The 19,170-nt window shown below is 50.9% G+C and overlaps 1 protein-coding gene across 7 annotated transcripts in view; it reads right to left on the minus strand.

The window, feature by feature from the left end:
• SLC4A11 (solute carrier family 4 member 11) overlaps positions 1-19,170 on the minus strand; it is a 136,910-nt gene that overhangs the window by 88,848 nt on the left and 28,892 nt on the right. For 2 of the 7 annotated variants that reach the window (XM_069014779.1, XM_069014778.1), the window contains exon 1: positions 974-1,406. The exons of 2 other annotated variants lie outside the window; for them this stretch is intronic. In XM_069014779.1, the coding sequence (XP_068870880.1) occupies positions 974-1,199 (226 nt within the window). In that variant the 5' untranslated portion in view covers positions 1,200-1,406. Of the gene's footprint in view, positions 1-973; positions 1,407-5,467; positions 5,652-19,170 lie in introns of those variants that run through there. 3 more of the 7 variants (XM_069014784.1, XM_069014785.1, XM_069014781.1) reach the window with 3 other exon arrangements.

The raw sequence follows: 19,170 nt of genomic DNA on the forward strand, positions 1-19,170 counted from the left end.
GAGGGAGCCTCGTGCCCCCATCCCCAGTCCCTGGCACGGACGCGTTTCCGCTGCACAGAACCACAGGCGACGCGTGTTATTAAACACCTCCCACGCGTTTTCTCTGCCGAGACTGCTCAGCCAGTCTCCTCCATGTTTTGTTGGTTTGTTGTTTTTTTTTTTTTTTTCCCATGCCACCTGACGAGCTTTTCCAGGTAAGGCACATCACAGACCGGCAATAAGATGCTAAGGAAGTAGAGCGTGGTTCAGGAAGTGTTTGAGGGTGGAAGAGAGCCCTGGAGGTCTCCAGCCCCACTCCTTGTTCCAGGCAGGACTACCTTTAAAGAGAAATCAGGATAGCACCTCATCTTCCTCAAAAAAAAGTTTTATAGGAAGTTGAGACTCCCATCCTTAGGATCAGCACATAGAGAGCTCGGCTCCTAAATCAGCAGGATTCCCCAAGCTCCCCACATTACATTAAAGCAAGGTTTGAACCAAGCTGGATTTTCAAGGTAATTCCTTGTAGTGAGACAAACCTGCATTAGAACATCTCCAAACCTTCCTCTATCCCCACACCTGATACCTTCACTAACAGTTTAGAGGACACCTGACAGCATCACAACCCTAAAGCTGACCCGAGCCCGCTGAGCCTCCAGCAGGTATTTCAGGTTTCACGCGGTGCCGGATTCATTTCAGCAAGTGAACAAGCTTAGGAAACAAAAGACTGGCTCAGATCAGTTTCTATTTTTAATTTTTTTCCACGCTGAGGCTGTTTATCAGCTCTCCCTGGGTGCAGCAGGGACCAGAGCAGCTTCCTTGGTGGAGATGCCAGTGGCCAAGCTGTGGGACCAGAAGAGGTCCAACAGCATCACCAAAACCACCTCCAAGTCCCACCTGCGCCACCTCCCTCTTTACCACCATCTCCAAAACCTCCTCAAACCCCACTGGGATTCTCTGCTGCCCTGTCCCAACCCTTCCAGCCCTGGTCACGCACCGTCCACTGGCCTGCTCCACCTCTGCGGCACCAAACGCTGCGGCCACGGGGCCAAATCCTGGGAAGAGCCGGCGCTGGCCCCGAACTGGCCATAGGGCGAGCGGAGGAAGGTGAGCCGGGGGTAGCAGAAGGACGCCGGCTCCATCAGGACGGAGAAGAGAGGAGAGCCAGGTACAAAGCAAACCGCGTCTCCCTTCGCCTCCTGCAGCGCGTACTGTTGGGACATGCAGCCTCAGAGCCTTCTCCCAAAGAAGTTCCTTTTCCCCAAAGGATTGAGTGCAAAAAAAAAAAGAGCAATAAAAAGAAACCCCAAGGGCGCCAGAGCAGCCCTGCTGCTGCTGTCAGAGCCCAGCAGAGCACACTGGCAAGGCAGCGTCTCCAGCCTGTATTTAAACGCCCCTCTCAGAAAGCAGAGATGCAGCACAGGAAGAGACAAATTCCAGCTCTGCGTCGGGCTGATAAGCCAGGTTTATAATATTCAAGAAGTATTGGCATTACTACAGTTCCTCCCCCCTACGTCCTCCCGCAACGAATATCTTGTGCAGGAGCTTGTTGTGCACAATAAGCAAAAAAAAAAAAAAAAAAAAAAAAAAAAGCCCAATCCCTAAAAAAAAAAAAAAAAATCAAAAAAAATCAGCGTGTTCCGGTGGGAACAGCCAGCACGTTGAATAAAACAAACACACGCGTGTTAAACCCTGGGGACGCAATTAGGCTGCGAGCAGGGGGAAGAGGAGTTTAACTCCTGGAAAAGGAGATGGCAGCAGGCAAGAGGAAAAGGAGAATAAACCTGGTGCCTCACACCGCATCCCGTGGGGTGGCTTGTCCCAGGGGGTGAACCCAGGTGGCCACTGCAGGGTGCCAGCGCCTGCGCCAACACCAGGAGGGGAGGAAGGTCATCTCATCCTCCTCTCAAGTTGCCCTGTCCTCCTAATTTCCACTCCTGAGTTCCCCTCAGTGGGCAGCACCCAGCAACAATTCACTCCACCTTCGCTCTTCGCCCACCTGAACACCTTGAGACAAAGGTTGCCCAGTTCTGAGCGTGGACCAGCTGAGATCTTCTCTCCACCAGCTTCAAATCTCACCACAGCCCCCATCAGCACTGCTGGCATCCATCCCACCATGGCACAGCTGCAGGGCAGCCACAGCCCCACCAGCGTATCTCCTGCCACTTCCATCAGGTCCTTCAAACCTGGAGAACCCCAAAGCACATGTGGGGAAGAAAAGTCCTCACCCAACACCAGCATAAAGTGTTATCCACTCCTGTGGCTGGGTTTTCATGCCTTTCTCCCCACATTCTCTCAGCAAATCTCTGAGGATTGAAACTACCCTTGCCTCTGTTCCCTACCCAAATCACAGCCCCACTGGCTCATCAGAGCTCGCAGAACCTCCTTCAGCAGCAGAGGTAAAGTGAAGCCCTCAGTCCTGCTGGTTTTAATTGCGAATCAGAGCCAGGGATGAATTTAGAAAGAGGGAGTAGAAGAACCCATGGAGTTATGAGTGACAGCAAAGCCCTTTGATACCAAAGCCAGCACTGACAGATGCAGGAGCCCGCAGTGCTCTGCTCTGGGCCAGCATGTCACCGTGCTCTGCAGAGAGCCTTTGTGGGGAACTCAGCCCAGATCAGAGTCAGAAAGTTGTATTTCCAGTAAAAAAGAGGAAAAAAAAATCTAAAAGACTTTCAGCATCGCCAGGTCCCAGCACAAACTCCTGAAGGAGCTGCTCTGCAAACTTCCCGATCACAAAACACTGCTCAGACTCAAGTAAGGATGAACTTTGAGGAATTGCCTGGGCATTCCCGGTTTTTAACCACACCGAATCCTTCCCAGCAGACTCCCCACCCAGCTTGGATGGTAACAGCAAAGGTAGCTGGGACTTAACCTGTGCTGGATGTCTTGGCAGGGATTTGCATATTCAGAGGGCAGATAACAGCTTCATGATGATCAGGAGTCATTAAAGCGTCCCGAGCTTTGTTTACTCCCAGGGAAATCCTCCACAAGGAACCAGGACTTCTCCAGAAGTGGGTTCAGATAAGGAGGAGATAACTCAAGTGTCACCCAACCTACCACAACAGAAAGGTTCTGGGAACCCTGTGGCTTCCCAGAGACGCCTGAATCACAGCACAGTATGAGAATTACTTAAAAAAACCCCAAACAAGCAGCTTTCCCCAGATAATGGGATTTAACACCTGTCCTTAGGCATAAAGTACTTACACAGAGCATCAGTGCAGTTCTGTGAGGACAGAATTGCAGGTTTTGGTCTTACACAGGCAAATAAAACAGCACCAGGTTAAGCTGGGTAACTCTGGACTGAAATCCAACTTTGCAACTAAAACCTGACCTTGAGCCTAACTCTTACCTCAGCTGCCTCCTGCAAGGAGGATCAAACCAAACAACGAACAGGCAAATTGAACAGCACCAAGCTAAGTCTGATACTTCTGGATTAAATTCGAACTTTTGCAGCTAAAATCTGACCCTAACTCTTACCTCAGCTCCCTTCTGCTGAAATATCCAACTTCTCACTGACACTTTCCTTTAAGCCAACGCAGAAAGCTTCCATTGCGGATCCTTTCCCTTTGAAACCCAAGACATCTTTGTTTTCACACTGACTCAACACAAAATTAAAGCTTGTTTTAATAAATGTTTACAGCCTCAAATGATTTACTACAGCTTTACTAGAAGTCAAACCACTCGGAGCTTGCACACAGCTATCTTTTGCCACCGGGTGGGTCAAGCGAGGGCTCCAGTTAAACCCCAACCACTCTTCTTATCTGCATTTATTTAAACAAGCTGAAGCATTCAAATTGCCAAGGAACAACAGGAGAGCCGGAGGGGAACTTCCTCTGCAGTCCATCATTCTTACGGAGCACCAACTGTACAAAAGCCACAGATATTTCAAAACTGGAGGGCTCTGGCTGAGATGGATTAGACAACAAATCCCGATTATAGCCGGGAAGCAGCGACGCACGGCTCACAGGGGGGGTAGCAATGACTGAGGTTGCTGTGCAGACAGGACTCAAGTGTTGCCTCGCTGTTCCAGCCTCACAAAAAACCCCAAAAAGCAGCCACAAACCCAACAACAGCAACCCAGGTGAGACACAGCTGGATTTACTCAACCCTGGGTCAAGCGGTTTATCCCACTCAAGGGGCAGGAACTTGGCAGAGGAGGGTCAAGGCTGAGTTCACACCTAGAGACAATCCCCAGGAGAAATCCTGCAAACACTGAGACAACCTGGGGGGGAAAGAGGAAAATTCCCTGTGGATTCTCCACACGTGCACATCTGCCCAGAGCAGCTGTGGCTGCCCCTGGATCCCTGGAAGTGTCCAAGGCCAGGTTGGACGGGGCTTGGAGCAGCCTGGGATGGTGGAAGGTGTCCCTGCCCACGGAAAGGAGTGGGATAAGATGGTCTTGAAGCTCCTTCCAACCCCTAAACCATTCCATGATTTTCTATTCCTGCAGGAACAGCCAGGTCTCAAGAATGACAACACGGACACGAAAACGCAGCAGAGCAAAGCTCTAAGGCAGAACATCAGCTCTAAATGAAAACCTTCCCATTAAACCGGAGCGGGAAAAGCTCCAGAGGCACAAATCCTCCCCCAGCACCGATCCTCACGAGAGCTTCGGGGACAGCACGGGTGACAAAGCTGCTGTGCCACCTACAGTCACTTCTGCTCCAGCACAAAACCTGCCCTGCACCAAGCGCGGTCCCCGTCCCTTCAGCGAGTGTCACCCCGCGCTGCCGCGGCCATGCCGCTGAAGGAAGCGCTTCCTCTGCAAGGCAGGGGGGGACACACCGCACAAAATAACTTTCCAAGTTCACCGGGAATCAGAAAGAGAATTCCCAAGCGCATCTAAACCCCTCCCCCCCCCCCCCCCGCACTTCAGATAAACTCCTTGCCGGGGGTCTTTCCCCGCACGCACAACTGCCCAAACTCTTCGCGTTAAAGTTTCGCTTTTTCTGCTTTTTGTTTTTTCCGCCTTTTTATTGCGGTTTTTACACCGACGCGAAGTCAAGCGACCTCATCCGCAAGCAGCGGAGCGGAGCTGAGCACCACACCGTGCCCTCCGCCCCACGCTGGGTGCCAACAAGTGAAAGTGGGGGATAAAACACCCCCAGAACAGCCAGACCCGAAGTTTCCATCGCTCCTTTTCCCCGCGGTCCTCCTGTCCCCACCGCATCCCCGGGGCTGGAACACCCCGCTCTGCCCAAGCAGCCCCGCTTTGGGGGTGTCACCACCTCCCCGCAGATACCAACAGCAAAAAAAAAACCCCAAACCTTCAGCAGCGATGCAAAGCCAAGATTCTTCTTCCCCCCGATCCCAAGAGGGGAAACCAGGACGCATCCCCTTCCAGCCCACCTTCCCCGCCGCATCCCGCCGCGACCCCTGCGCTGATGCAACAGGCAGCAGCTGGGGTGCATGGCGGGGTGACACGGGGACACCCCGGTGCCCCCGAGCCCCCCAGAGCCCCCGAGCCCCCCAGAGCCCCGTCCCTCACCGCAGGGCTGGAGGTGGAAGAGCCGCCGGGCTGCCATGGCCGCGCCGCTCATCCCGTCCGCACCATCGCCGCGCCTTCGCCTTCCCCGCGCCTGACACCGACGGGGGAGGGGGGATTTCTTTATTTATTTACCCCCGCCGAAAATAAATAAATAAAAATTGGGGGGTGAAAAAAAAAAAAATAGACAACTCGGGTTTCACCCCCCACCCCTCCCCGCACACGCGCCAATTAAAGAAAAAAAAAATTAAATAAAATAATAATAAGCTGGAGAAAGTCCCGAGCGAGGAGCGCGGCTGGAAGGGGAAGGGACAGGCGGTGTCACACCCGGTCGGGTCCTAAAGCCCGCCCGCGGCCCCGGCGGGGACAGCGACACATTGAAGTCAGTTCTTCCCCCCCAGACCCCTCCTGGGGGAGTCTATAGAATTTTTTATATAATATATTGTGTTGGAAGGGACCTGAAAGATCATCTCATTCCAGCCCCTGCCATGGCAGGGACACCTTCCATTATCCCCCGTTGCTCCAAGCCCCATCCAGCGTGGCCTTGGACACTTCCAGGGATCCAGGGGCAGCCACATCTTCCCTGGGAATCTGTGCCAGGGCCTCAGCACCCTCTTTCTTATCATAAGAAACTCTTCCTAATTCTAATTTCTATCTATATGGACATGTATCCTTAAGGTTAAAACCATCCCCCCTTGTTCCAGCACAAAAGACCCTGGATTGAGGCTCTTCCAATGAAAAATTAAACCTGTTTTCACTTTTTCAGGGACCCAGGCTGCTGGAAGCACTAGGAGGTGAGGTGATGTTCATAACTTCAAAGCAGGGGAAAACCACAGCACTGACAAATCTTGCTTCTCCCATCAAGTGTGCTCATGGACACCATGGGGTCCCATCATCCAGACTGGGATTTTTTTTTCTGTCACTTCAAAATTCCTCTGAAATAAGCTGGCACAGACACTTTTGAGTCCAAACCAACCAGCTGGGGGTCAAAATAAACCCTGGGGCACAGCACATGGAGGGAGCTTAAGGTTCTTTATTAAACCAAGCAGCAACAACAGATTTGAAAAGCAGGTGCAGAGTGATGGTCCCAAGCTGCAGCCTTTGCTTTAGGAATAAACAGGCACATTTAAGTTCTTATACCATGAAGATTGGACTGGGACTGTTTTGTTTCTCCATTTCCTGATTTTTCTTTCCTCCTGAAGGGTCTGAGCTGATCCAGATGCAGGAATTTGGGAATCTTGGAATGGCTTGGGTTGGAAGGGTCCTTAAAGACCATCCGGTCCCAACCCACCTGCCACGGGCAGGGACACCTTCCACTTATCCCACGTTGCTCCAAGCCCCATCCAACCTGGCCTTGGATACTTCCAGGGATGGGGCAGCCACAAAATTTGGATATTTGGAAATGAGGGATGAGGAAGGTTTAAAGAAATTTTACAGAACATCTTGGCTTTTGATTGCTACAGACCTTGGTGTAGAGGCAGCAGATCCTGAGTGAACCTTCCCAATCTTCTAAATCAACAAACCACATCCAAGGAGAAAACCCCAAACCACCCAGGAAAGCATTTGACAGCATTTTAACTGAGGTGGGAAACTCCCTGCCAAAAGTTGAAAGCTTAAGCTATTACTCCAACATTATTCTCATACTAAATCCAAAACACAGCACTTTACCAGCTCCTGAGGAAAAAAACCATGACCTTTATCCCAGCTAAAGCAAGGAAACCACCCCAAAAAAAGAAAAAAAGTGGGGGGACTTGGTTTTAATCCAGTTATATTGGCTTGGAAGATGCAGTTATTGCAGAAGTGAATCCTTGTTTGAATCAACTGTACATGCTGAATACAACATTTAACTCCTGGCACACCTTGAACACGTGGCAGCTGCACCAGCTGAGTGAGAGCCCAGTGTCCCCAGTGGTCACTTGCCAGCTCCTCCTGGAAGAGGACAACCAGGAATGACTATGGAATACGTAAGAGAGCGTGCAAGGATGGTTTTGCAGGTCTGTGTTTTATGCCAGTCTCTTCCAGGAGTTTTGAGATCCCTTCCAGTCCTGCATCCTATGGGCTCTCTGTTAATGGTACAAGACTTGGCCCCATATTAACTCCCTTTTTATGCACCAAACCATATTTCCCATCACGATAAATTGTCATTATAGCAGTTGCTGTCCCATGCTAGAAATCTTAGCCCCCCACCAGTACCATTTTCTGGAGGGTATCGGCTTATCTGACACGATGCCAGGCACCAGAGGGGACATCAGATATTTCTGTGTCTGGCGCTCTCTGGTCTATCCCAGCGTCTCCAGACCTGATCTTTGCAAACATTCTCCACTGTCACAGCCAAGCACAGTCACCCAGGGGCAGCTGGATCCAAGGAGCAGGAGTTACACCCTTCCCCGAGCCCATCAGCTTCTGAGGAGCCTCATCCCAACATTCCCCTCCAGCAGGTTCTTAACTTTATGCACAAAGCCAAGCTCCCTCCCAGGCAGAAGTTCATTTTCCTCTCTCATCGACTGACTGGTTGGCATTAAGCAGCCCTTTGTAGCCAGGCTGGTTTGTGGCTGGAAACCAGCGGGAAGTGGATTTTTGCTTCACAACCAGATCATACAGGACCTGCTTGCCTGGTCCAGCAGGATCAGCCGAGTATCCCAGCAGAAGATACTTGGGTTCCCTCCAAGCCAGGGACAGATGCCAGGTATATTTGCTTTTTAGCAGGATGCTTTTCCAAGACTCTGATTGATTTTTTTTCTTTCTGGTGGCCTCACGTTGGAGGCTGCAAGAGCCTGGACCCGGAAAGTAACACTAGGTGGACCCAAGCATTGCAGAGAAACCCTTATCCCATCCTCACGAAGCAGCGTGGGACTCCCAAGCTGACAGAGCCAAGACTTGAAACAAGAGCAGAGAAGTTGCTTAGGGGATCCAAATCAAAAATTCAAGTACTACCATACCTGCAGCCTGGGTTGTTTTATTCTGTTTGAATCATGAACTCCTGAAATCCCACCCCACCTCCTGCTGCTTTGACTGCAACTCAAGGGAAACCTGAGTTCTCTTCCCAGCTCCTGCTGCACATCCTGTTCCGTGCCATCACCTGCAGGACACTGCAGTAAAAGGCACAGCAGAGGGAGCAGCGACCTGCTGGGAACTCCCAGATAACTCCTGCCTTGGCATCCTTGTCATTTGGGGTGGGTTTTAAGTGTTGATCCCACCACTGTTTGCTTCGGCGCTCTCTGGCTTCACCCCTGGAGCTGAATCCCACAAGTGCAGCGCTGGGGATCCCATTTCAGGACACACATTTCAGGCTGCTCTAGGGAGAGCCAGGCTGGTTTGAGGCACCAGGTTTGTTTTCAGGAATCAAGGAAATTAAGTTTAGAGGCCAAGGGAACCGGTAACCTGCAATTCGAGCAGGTTTCGAGACTCTGAGGTGAGTTTAGCAACTGCCACCTTCTTTTGGTGCCTTTTCAGCTCACAAAAGCACAAATAAATATTAGACTGAACAGCATTAGTTCACTCAGATGAAAGGGAGCACATCAAGTCCTTTAAGAGTCAAATATTTTAGGGTTGCCCTCACTTGAGAAACTCATCCAAATAAGAGAGAGAAGACCACGAAATTCACAAAACAACTCCAGGAAAAGGCTCAGCAGTCCCTTTAGCACAAGGGGTAATGATTAGGGGAGCTTTAGGAGGCAGCTGCACAAGGAGCAGACCCAGAAATGAGAAGCTTTAAGGCAAAGGCAATATTCTGCTGCTCCTTGCTCATGCTCCCAGCCAGAAGGTGAAAGTCATCTCCCACAAAAGAAGAAATCAGCTATATTTGATGAAAATGTGCATAAACACTCATTGCTTTGTCTCCCTCCTGTACGATCTCTTTCTCTAACAAGGAAAGGAGCCCAGTGAAGGCCAGAGCTGGTGCTCAACCAAGAGCTGCTGGGAAGGTGAGACTCCTTGAACTGCAGATTGCACCCAGATGGTGATTTCCTTCTGGCAGTGGCAGGAGCTGGGGAAGGCAGCCAGTCTCCAGCAGGATCTGCCAGGGCTGGAGGCAGAAACTCCCCAGTCAGAGCCATGCCAACACGCAGATCTTATTAGGCCAGGCCCAGCAACTTGTGCTGCCCCCGGCTACAACGGGGAGATGAGAGCAGGGCTGAGAGCTCAGACATCACTGCGGTGGTCACTGCACAGTCCATGCCCTGAACACAGCCCCTTCTCATGCCCCAAAACAGGATTCATCTATTGTAACAAAGATCTCCCACCTCCGACCTCCAGGAGGTGTTTAAGGAAAGAAAAAGGGAGCAACTCCCACTCAAGTATTGCCTCCTTCGAAAGGAGCCACAGGAGGGAACTGCAGCTTGGAGAGGATCATGGAATCATGGAAGGGTTGGGGTTGGAAAGGACCTGAAAGCCCATCTCATTCCACCCCTGCCACAGGCAGGGACACCTTCCACTATCCCAGGGTTGCTCCAAGCCCCATCCAGCCTGGCCTTGGGCACTTCCAGGGATCCAGGGGCAGCCACAGCTTCTCTGGGCACCCTGTGCCAGGGCCTCCCCACCCTCACAGCCAGGAATTCCTTCCCAGTATCCCATCTAACCCTGCCCTCTGGCACTGGGAAGCCATTCCCTGTGTCCCGTCCCTCCATCCCTTGTCCCCAGTCCCTCTCCAGCTCTCCTGGAACCCCTTTAGGCCCTGCAAGGGGCTCTGAGCTCTCCCTGGAGCCTTCTCTTCTCCAGGTGAACAACCCCAGCTCTCCCAGCCTGATCCAGAGGGGCTCCAGCCCTTGGAGCAGCTCCGTGGCCTCCTCCAGACTCCCTCCAGCAGTTCCACATCCTTCTGCTGTTGAGGGACAGAGGAGCAACAGCGCATGGACGTGGTTGCTCTTACAGCCCCAGTCTGTCCTGAGGCTCCTGAGCACAGCCAGTCCACCCCAGGGCAAACTTTGAACCAGAGTTTGAAGCAACAATGATTGTGGTCAATGTTGGTATAAAGGCGAAAGTTATTCCTAGCAAGAGTGGGATTGAAATCCATCTCCCAAGCAGCATCTTAAGCTCTGCTCTGGCCCTTCAGGACCTGGGTGTCAGTTTTCCCTTCTGTAGCAATCAGAGATCTCCCCATGGAGCTCATCAGAGCACGTCCCCATTCCATGGCTGGTTGACAACAGGACTCAGGGTCTCTGTGTCACACAGGGGCTGTCACGCTCATGCCTGGCCCCTGCAGAGAGCCCAGGCTCCATCTCCCTGCTGCCAGAGAACCAACACATCCTTACAGAACACAGCAAACACAGGTAGAATATAGAATATCCTGAGTCAGAAAGGACCCACAAGGATCATCCAGTCCCACCCTTGGTCCTGCACAGACCCTCCAACAACCCCACCCTGGGCATCCCTGGCAGCGCTGTCCAAACGCTCCTGGAGCTCTGGCAGCCTCAGGGCCGTGCCCATTCCCTGGGGAGCCTGGGCAGTGCCCAGCAGCCTCTGGGGGAAGAACCTTTCCCTGAAATCCGACCTAAACCTCCCCTGACCCAGCTCCAGCCATTCCCTTGGGTGCTGTCACAGAGAGCAGAGGTCAGAGCTGCCCCTCCTCTCCAGCACAGTGGGATTGCTGAGGCTCAGCCGTGCCACTGAAGCCACTGAAGAAGAGGGGACATTCAGCAGAAGATGGTTTTCCACTGCTCTGGCTTCTTTGTGGGGAAAATCTTGGGAAAATCCTACCCTTAAACGATGTTGCAGCTACACAAAGAGCCCTGCTGCCTAATGAGTACGTCTCGGGCAGAGATAAACACAATAGATTTGCACAGAGCCACAGCTGAATAGCTGACTTCAGCCTTAGTTTAGCCTCAGAGCATTAAGAGATTGTGTTGATTCCAGTAGAGAACACACTTGCCAACCTTTTTTATTTTGTGCAAGAGCACAGTTTAAAGGAAAAAGCCCTCGGTCACTCCAGGCAACCCCAGCCCCTCTCGGGCAGTCGGCGGCGACTCAGTGTGAATATTTTCACTGCTGCTGGAGGCAACGTGCTGGTGATAAGGAATTCAGCATGGTGTTTATTTATTTTCAGAACTCTAATGGGCTTAGTAATAAATTCTGCCCCTTGCCCAAGACTCAGCTGAACATGTTATGAAGCCCAAAGCGCAGAGCAGCAGACCCAGATGATGTCATGTAACAGCGCAATGAAGAATTACACAACGGAGAGCAGCAGATAGAAAACAGGGACAATCAGCAGCTTCTCAAGATGTAACGAGGAATAACCTTGAATCCCAGCTATGCCAGAGCCCCCTGACTAATTCATCCAGTTAAATCACACATATCTACAGGTGTAAATATTTACCTGAAACCTTCATGATGAGGAAGAGGAGGGCACCAGGCAGCAGTGCAGCTTCACACGGGCAAAACCACGCAGGAAGCAGCAGACACAAAGACAAGCCTAAGGAAGACCATTTTCCAGGCAAAAAGCAGATTTTAAGTGACTCAGCAACAGGTTCATGAGGACTTGCAGCACAGAGAAGTCGGGAGCAACTGGAACAGCTTCCAGACAAGCTAAAATTCCCACTTTTAACACAAAAAGGGATGAGATTCTGGGATGCGGTTGTGAAGATTCTTCACACTTGGGCATGGTGGCTTTCATCTCGCTGAGCACATACAATTGCTGGCAGCAAACTCATAAGAACGGGAGGGGGGGGAAAAAAAAGCCCCTCAAGTTCCACAAGCAGCTTCAGAGCCCAGCGGGGTTTTCCTCCCTGCTGAAGCGGATTCGGAGTTCACTGTGCTCGTGGAACTCAAGTTGGGCTGCAGGGAAAGCCTCCTGCTTCTCTCTCCTTGAGGTGCCACCCTCCCCCAGCAATGGGACAGAGGGGATGAGCGGCAGGGATGCACAGAGCAGCCCAATAAAGCCATTACAGCTTCACACCTCGAGCTTCCACACACCAGCGTGGGATCAGGACGGGATGTTTGGTGAGAGGATGCAGCAGAGGAGGCTTTTCAAGGGATGTGTCGAGCACAGGTATCAGCAAAGGGCCGAGTGGGAGGAATGCAGCAGCCCTGGTCAGGTCCTCCTGGGGAAGGAGGAGTCACCATGTCCTCCATGGATTCATCAAGAGCACAGAGTCCCCAGAGACGCAGAGTCTCGGGTTTGAGAGCCCAGCCCTTCAAACCAACAGCAGTTTAAAGGAATTTTTTACTCTGAAATGAGTAAAACAATAATTGATGAAAACCAATGCACCAGCACAAGCCAACAGTGGGACTGAGTTACTCTCCCTACTGCCATGTTAACTGAGCTCTTTTAATGTTAATAGCCCATCACATCCCCTTAAAATTAATTTGGATCAGCAGCATTCCCAGCACCTGGAGAAGGGGATAAATAAAGCCCTCAGTGCCTTTAGGAAGCAGCTCAGTATCTTTATAATGATATTTTTGCATTAAATGCCACGGACTCTTGATGCCAGCGGGGATTTAGTGACTCCCACTGAAAAGTGACAAAGGAAGGAGTCTGAAAGCAAAGGGGTTTATTCCTCCAGCCAAACACCTCCCTTTTCCATGGGAGGGAAGAGGGAATAACCAGCTGGATAAACCATTCCTGAGGTATTTCCAGTCAAAAGGGACCTACAGTGATCATCTAGTCCAGCTGAGAGATTAGATCTGCCTTGTGCAACCCTTTCTAGACAGGAAAAACTGTTCAAGAGGGATTTGGAGGTCTGTAGCTTCCTCTTCAGTCTTTACAAGGCAGAAAGGGAAACTTTGAAGCATTTGATACCCAAGAGAGAAGCTTGAAATCACCTGCCAGTTCACAAAGAAAACCATTCCATGAAAAAATTCCAAGGAGACCCACGAGTTTTTGCCATGTTTTACTGCCGTGAGGCAGAGGAACAGGAAAGGACCAGTGCAAGGTAATTTTGACTCACTAGCAGGGAACTTTTCCAACATTAAGCCAGTTAAATACCAGTCTGGCCATCATCTCCTAGGAGATTATTCTTCCTGCACAAAGCAGAAAACCCCAAATGTTGCCATGTAAAAAACAAGGCGGGGTTTGATGAGTTTTACTCCTTTTTAATGGAGTTGGAAGAAAAACAAGTGATTCTTATCTCTGAATTCAGTGTTTCACTAGCAATCCTGTGCCAGAATATTAAATTATTTCCTTGCCACAGGAGAGATCCCTACATGCAAAGGGATGCAAGACTCCATCACTTAATTTTTATTTATATTCTATTTATTTTTATTTGTTTTTAGGTAGCCCATCCATACCCCCCTTCCCTCATTCTCCACCTGAGGCTGCAGAACTATAGGAAGTATCTTCTAATCCTGTTGTTGTCTCTTGTCCCAGGGAGCAGAAACAACTTTTACACACCAAAGTGGCCAAACCCAACCATTATTTGCTGCTTTGAGAGCTGCAGTTCAGAGCTGCCCACCACGACAGACTGGTGTCTGCCAGGCTGCAGATCCTGTTCCTGCAGAATTCAGCTGGAATTACAACTCCTGCTCCCTGTCCTTCTCTTCCAGGCTCTGTTTTGGGGTGTCCTGGCTGAAGAGAATGAGAAGACTTCAGAGAGCCACCTACAAGAGTGCTGAGGCACCTTCTCATCCATTCAGATGGTTCCTCTCACAGACAGGCTGGCTCCTGGCTGGAAATCCTGCAAAAATAGGTAGAAATGACTGAAATTAAAGCAGAGTGTGACTTGAAAGTCATTTCCTTCTCTGGGGAGCTCCCACATGCCTTGCCCTTTCACCAGCCTCAAGTCCCAGGATGTGGCAAGAGATTACACCCAAGGAGCAAAGAGAGCACGTCAGGAGCACAATGCCTTTATCACAACATCATGTCCTTCCTTTTTTTTGGGATGGTCCACACCCCCAAGAGCTCAACCAGCTTGGAATATCCCCAAGGATGGGTTTGTGGAAGGAGCCTCGAAATCATTTCTGAGCTTTCAGCACCAGAACCACCCAAACAAGGGGTTTGCTGAGAAAGGGAATTAAAAGCAGTGCATTCCCTTGCACTGCTGTGGCACCCAGCACAGAGCAGCCTCTGAACGAAACCAAACATTCTTGGTAGTCCAAGGTCTTTGCTGCCTCCCCCCATGAAGAAAACAGATGAGAAAAAGAATGCATTTCAAACCCTCTGCAGACCTCCTGTGTCTGAGAAACGCCAGGAGGCTGATACGAAGAGAGGCAGCAAGATTCAGCTCAGACTGGCCTGCGATTCCTGTTCCCACAGGAGGACGTGTTTACACCCTGATAAGCTGGGCAGCAGCCTGATTTCGGAAATGTTTTAGTTCCAGAGCGAGGAACAACTCCTCTCTTCGCAGCATTTGCTTCCCCCAAGGCAGCACCAGCTTCGGATCATTTTGTCTCTGAGCACTGAAGCCTGCTGGGAAGCAGATAAGCAGCCAAAATCAGGGTCAGAGTTGATATTATTCCACCAACTAATGCACGATGCTGCTGAGAGGAGGATCCTTAAGTGATCAAGTTTACTGTAACTCCACACAGCTCTAAGCTTTGGGAAGGAGAGGTCCAATGATGCTTTTTCCAGAGCAGCCAAGGGCTGACTTTCATCCCTTCTCAGGGACCAAACACACTGATCCCCAACAGGCACCTTTCCAAAAACTCCTACAGTTGTCAGGGAGTCATGGTTTGGGTTGGAAGGGGTGTTAAAGCCCATCTCCCACTATCCCAGGTTGCTCCAAGCCCAATGTCCCCAGTCCAACCTGGCCTGGAACATTTGGTATTTTTGTCTTTATACACAAACAGGCCAAGCCCTCATTCAGCAGCTGCAACGTTCTTCCCTAATAAAACACAAAAACATTCAGGTGAGAGGCTGCATTCACATCTGCTTCATCTCCATGTCCATGCAGACCACTTCAGGCTGGCTGAAGACCCCTCCCAGCTCATGGGTGGCATGAACTCCCTCCCCTCAGCTCCTTCTCTGCCCATCACACTGAGGCACCCCCTGAAGTGCTGCCAAAAACAGGGGAGCAAACGAAGGCAGCATTTGGAAGGAGCAAATCAGGGAGGCTGCTGCCCTGGCACGGTTGTTTTCAGCCTGAAGGCACAAAGCAGACACTCTCAAAGCTTTTTAATAGAGGGTTTGTCTGCCATAACAGGTATTTATTGATTATAGACTCAAACACCACAGCAGTTCATTGCCAGCCACCTTCTGGCTCCAGGATTCCCCTCCAGCTTGGCCAGGCTGTTCTCCTGCTTGCTGCACCTGAACTCACACAGTCAGAATGCTTTTTGCAGTCTGAAATGATGCTACAAACACCACTAAGTACCAAAAGTTGGTTGTGGTGAGTGATACAAATCCCCCCAGGGCTTCTCTCACCTCCCTGGGATCCAGGCATTCCGTGCCCAACGGATTGGGATGGGGTTATTCCATCCTGGTCCACACTGATGAATGAGGTGCTCGTGGTAGTTTTAGCAGGAAATCCTCACTGAAGGTCTGAGCTGAGTTTGTGACCCAGCTTTGTGTGATTTCACCACAAGCAGCTCTCCCTGGTTTCCTTTTCCCCAGCAGCAGAAAGGAGAAGGGAATTCTGTCCTATCAGATAGGCTGGTTCTGTCCCAATTCCAAAACCAATTCAGGCACAGCCTGAGAGAGTTCCAGAAGTGTTTGGACAACGCCCACAGGCACAGGGTGGGATTCTTGGGCCAGGAGTTGGACTTTGATGATCCTTGTGGGGCCCCTTCCAACTCAGAATATTCTACAATTCAGTGATTTAAGTTCTACCCCAAGCAAGGTGAGATCTGACAGCTCTGGAGAAATAAATCCAAAGTCTTACCCCTTCTTGCCCAAGGAACATCCTCCAGCTCAGGAAAGTCTGCCCCAATTTGTGGTTGATTCCAGCCCATATCCAGCTCATCCCTGCCCGGATCTGGTGTGGGTTGGGACACCAGGCTGCGTCCAGCCTCACTCATTAAAAGGGTTGAAATCACAGAGTGGCAGTGTCCCCATCACACACAACACCCTGAAGTGCTGACAGCATCATCCTGCCTGGATTCAAGGTCACTCCCTGACTTTCTGAAACACTAAAAGGTTCACCTGGCACATTTCCTCTGTCATGATCACCGACAAGAAACACAAACTCTGAGGGAAGAGTTGAGCAAGCCCTGTGAAAACCATAAGGAGCAGCTCAGTAAGAGCAGGATGCAGACAGCCAAAGGCTCAGCCCCTCTCCTTGCAACATCCACCCAGGGTGAGTGTTCCTGGCCACAATTCCCAAACAAACATCCCATTAAGTTCTGGTTCCGCAGAGAAAGCAAAAGCCTGGAGCACTGCTGCTGCCAGCCTTTGAACACAATGGGAGTTACTGGTGATGGGTATGGAGGGGGGAAAGGGCATCTCAAGAGCTTAAGAACAGCTCCTTCCACTGGTCCATAAACCTGCTCCAGCCCAGAATCCTGGATTGGATAATAGCCACCAACAAATATCCATTGAAGAGCTTTAGCAGCTTCCCAGCCTACGGAGAGGCTTCCTAAAGTATCCTCCCAGTCTGGATCTTGAGAGTTAAAGGGGCAGCACATGTGCCCCTCACAGAAGGGCTCACTCATCCTCTGAGGTCATTTCAGCTTCTCCAACAATCCTGCAGCAGGCAGACCTACAGTTCTTGTGTCACAAGAACGGCTGCCTTTTGTTAGTTTTTTAAGCAAAAAATTCTCTGTGATATTTCTTTTTTCCCACCTTTGACCATGCTCTTCAGTCTCCTCCCTTGTGCCCCTCTGCAGGCTGGAGATTTTTATTATTCCTTTTACAGAAGCCATGGGTTGTCTGGGTAAGGCAGAAACTTCTCCCTGCGCTCGCAGTAACCAAGAGAACCCTAAATCAAAGGGAGATCAGATCACACAGAGCCCTTCAGATCTGCAGCAGCACAAACAGGATCAGCTGTGGCCTGGGGGAACACAACCTTCACAGGCTATTTTAGGGAGGTTAAGCAAATTTGGCTCAATATTATGAGTTTATGCCCCGCTCCTCCCTGTAAATCATGCCCCAGTCACGACACTGGAGCACAGATTAAAAGAAGACAGGGTTGATTAGCACCACAGAATTCATCAGAGGTTAAATAATTATCCAGTCATTATCCCAACAGAATACTTGTGGCTAGCACACACACACACAAAAAAAGAATTCCCAAAGTTTGGTGCTCGATGAAGCAACAGCACCTCTGCTCCAAAGAGAGGTGATTTGCAGTGATTTCAACCATCTGGAAGAGGTTTTTTTGGGGGGGGAGGCACAAAGCAGAGCAGCCCAGAAGAACAGAACAGGGAGCTCTGGGGAAAGCAGCTGAGGTGCTTTGAAGCAGGTGAAGGCTTCCCTGTCAGAGGGGGAGATGCACAGGCGTAATTCCAGAAAATCATCCCTGACAACAGGCTGGTTGTGGGATGGGATCAGGGCAGGAGGAGCAAAAATCCCCTCCAGGCTATACAATTCCTACCCTTCCCAGCCAGGACTTCCATGTGCCCTCAGGGTGGCATTTCCCTTCCCAGGGTGAGATGAGAGTCCTGGGAATGGGATGGGGACACCCCAGCTGGGATGATCCCAAGATCCAAGAGACCCCAAGGCTGTCAGAACTCCCATCCTAACAACGTTACAATCCTGGAATGTGGTTTGTTGGCACGGCACAAGGGGAAAGCAAACCTCCTCTACCTGCAGCCCTGAGAGCTGGAAGCTCTCCACGAGTTCAAGACCAGCAATTTTTGGATGGATTCCAAGCACTTTTCATGCACAGCTCCTGGCCAGTCCAAATTTCTGAGGGCTGGGGATCCCAGGCATGGCCAGGAGCATGGAGGATGCAGTGAGCTCTGGAGTATCCAGAGTATCCCCAAATCCCTCCACCTCCTCTTTCAGCCACCCTGGAGCTCTGCAGGGCAGAGAGATCTCTGTCCCAGCTGCACTCCCCACCCCACAGCCCTCACTGACCCACAGGGCACTCACCACTGTGACAAAACAGAAAATGAGATGTATCCCCATCCCACCAATCGTGACTTTTCGAGGCACCAAGAGCCAACCCACCCTGGGACAAGGCCTCCATCTGCTCCATAGGACCTCCCATCCCAACAGGGAAGCAGAAAAGGTCAAGCTGAGCAGATTTCCCATGGCAATCCTTGTCTCCAGCCTCATCATCCCAAATCAATGCTCGTTAGCAGCCCTGCCATCACCACCTCACCTGGGAGAGGCTGACCGTGGCCATGGGACACTCCACCACCTTATCCTAATCCAGAAGTGATTTTTCCTGCTCCACCACAGCAGCCCAAGGCTGGACTGACCTATAGGAGTTTTATGGGGCTGTGGGGCACAGATCCTCCAAATATATCCATGAAAGGGCCACCATCCCTTTGCAGGAAGGTCCCCAGCCTCTGGAAGGAGCTGCAAGGGGAACTCAGCAGCTGTTTGTGCTGGCAGCCCCAGCTGGGGACACCACTGCACTTCATCCCAGCCTCTGGCAATTCCCCACAGCCCAGGACAGCCCCAGGGCCCTGCGTGGGCAGCGGGAACAAAGCCACAAGAGCAGATGGGAGCATCCCAAAAGCAGCTCATCCCTTCAGCATCTCCTGGGGAGACATCCCAGGACTTCCCCCAGCTTCCAAGCGTCAAAGAGAAGAGGGTTGGAAGAGATCAGGACAAAGATAAAGCCAAGTTCAAGAGGGGAATAGAACACCAGGAGCAAAACTTATTTCTCTGCACCACCAGCAATGCATTTGGATGATTCTTCCTCCTCTTCCCAATGCCCTGTGGCTCCTTC

The sequence above is a fragment of the Aphelocoma coerulescens genome, chromosome 4 (assembly GCF_041296385.1).
Source record: "Aphelocoma coerulescens isolate FSJ_1873_10779 chromosome 4, UR_Acoe_1.0, whole genome shotgun sequence".
Taxonomy (NCBI): domain Eukaryota; kingdom Metazoa; phylum Chordata; class Aves; order Passeriformes; family Corvidae; genus Aphelocoma; species Aphelocoma coerulescens.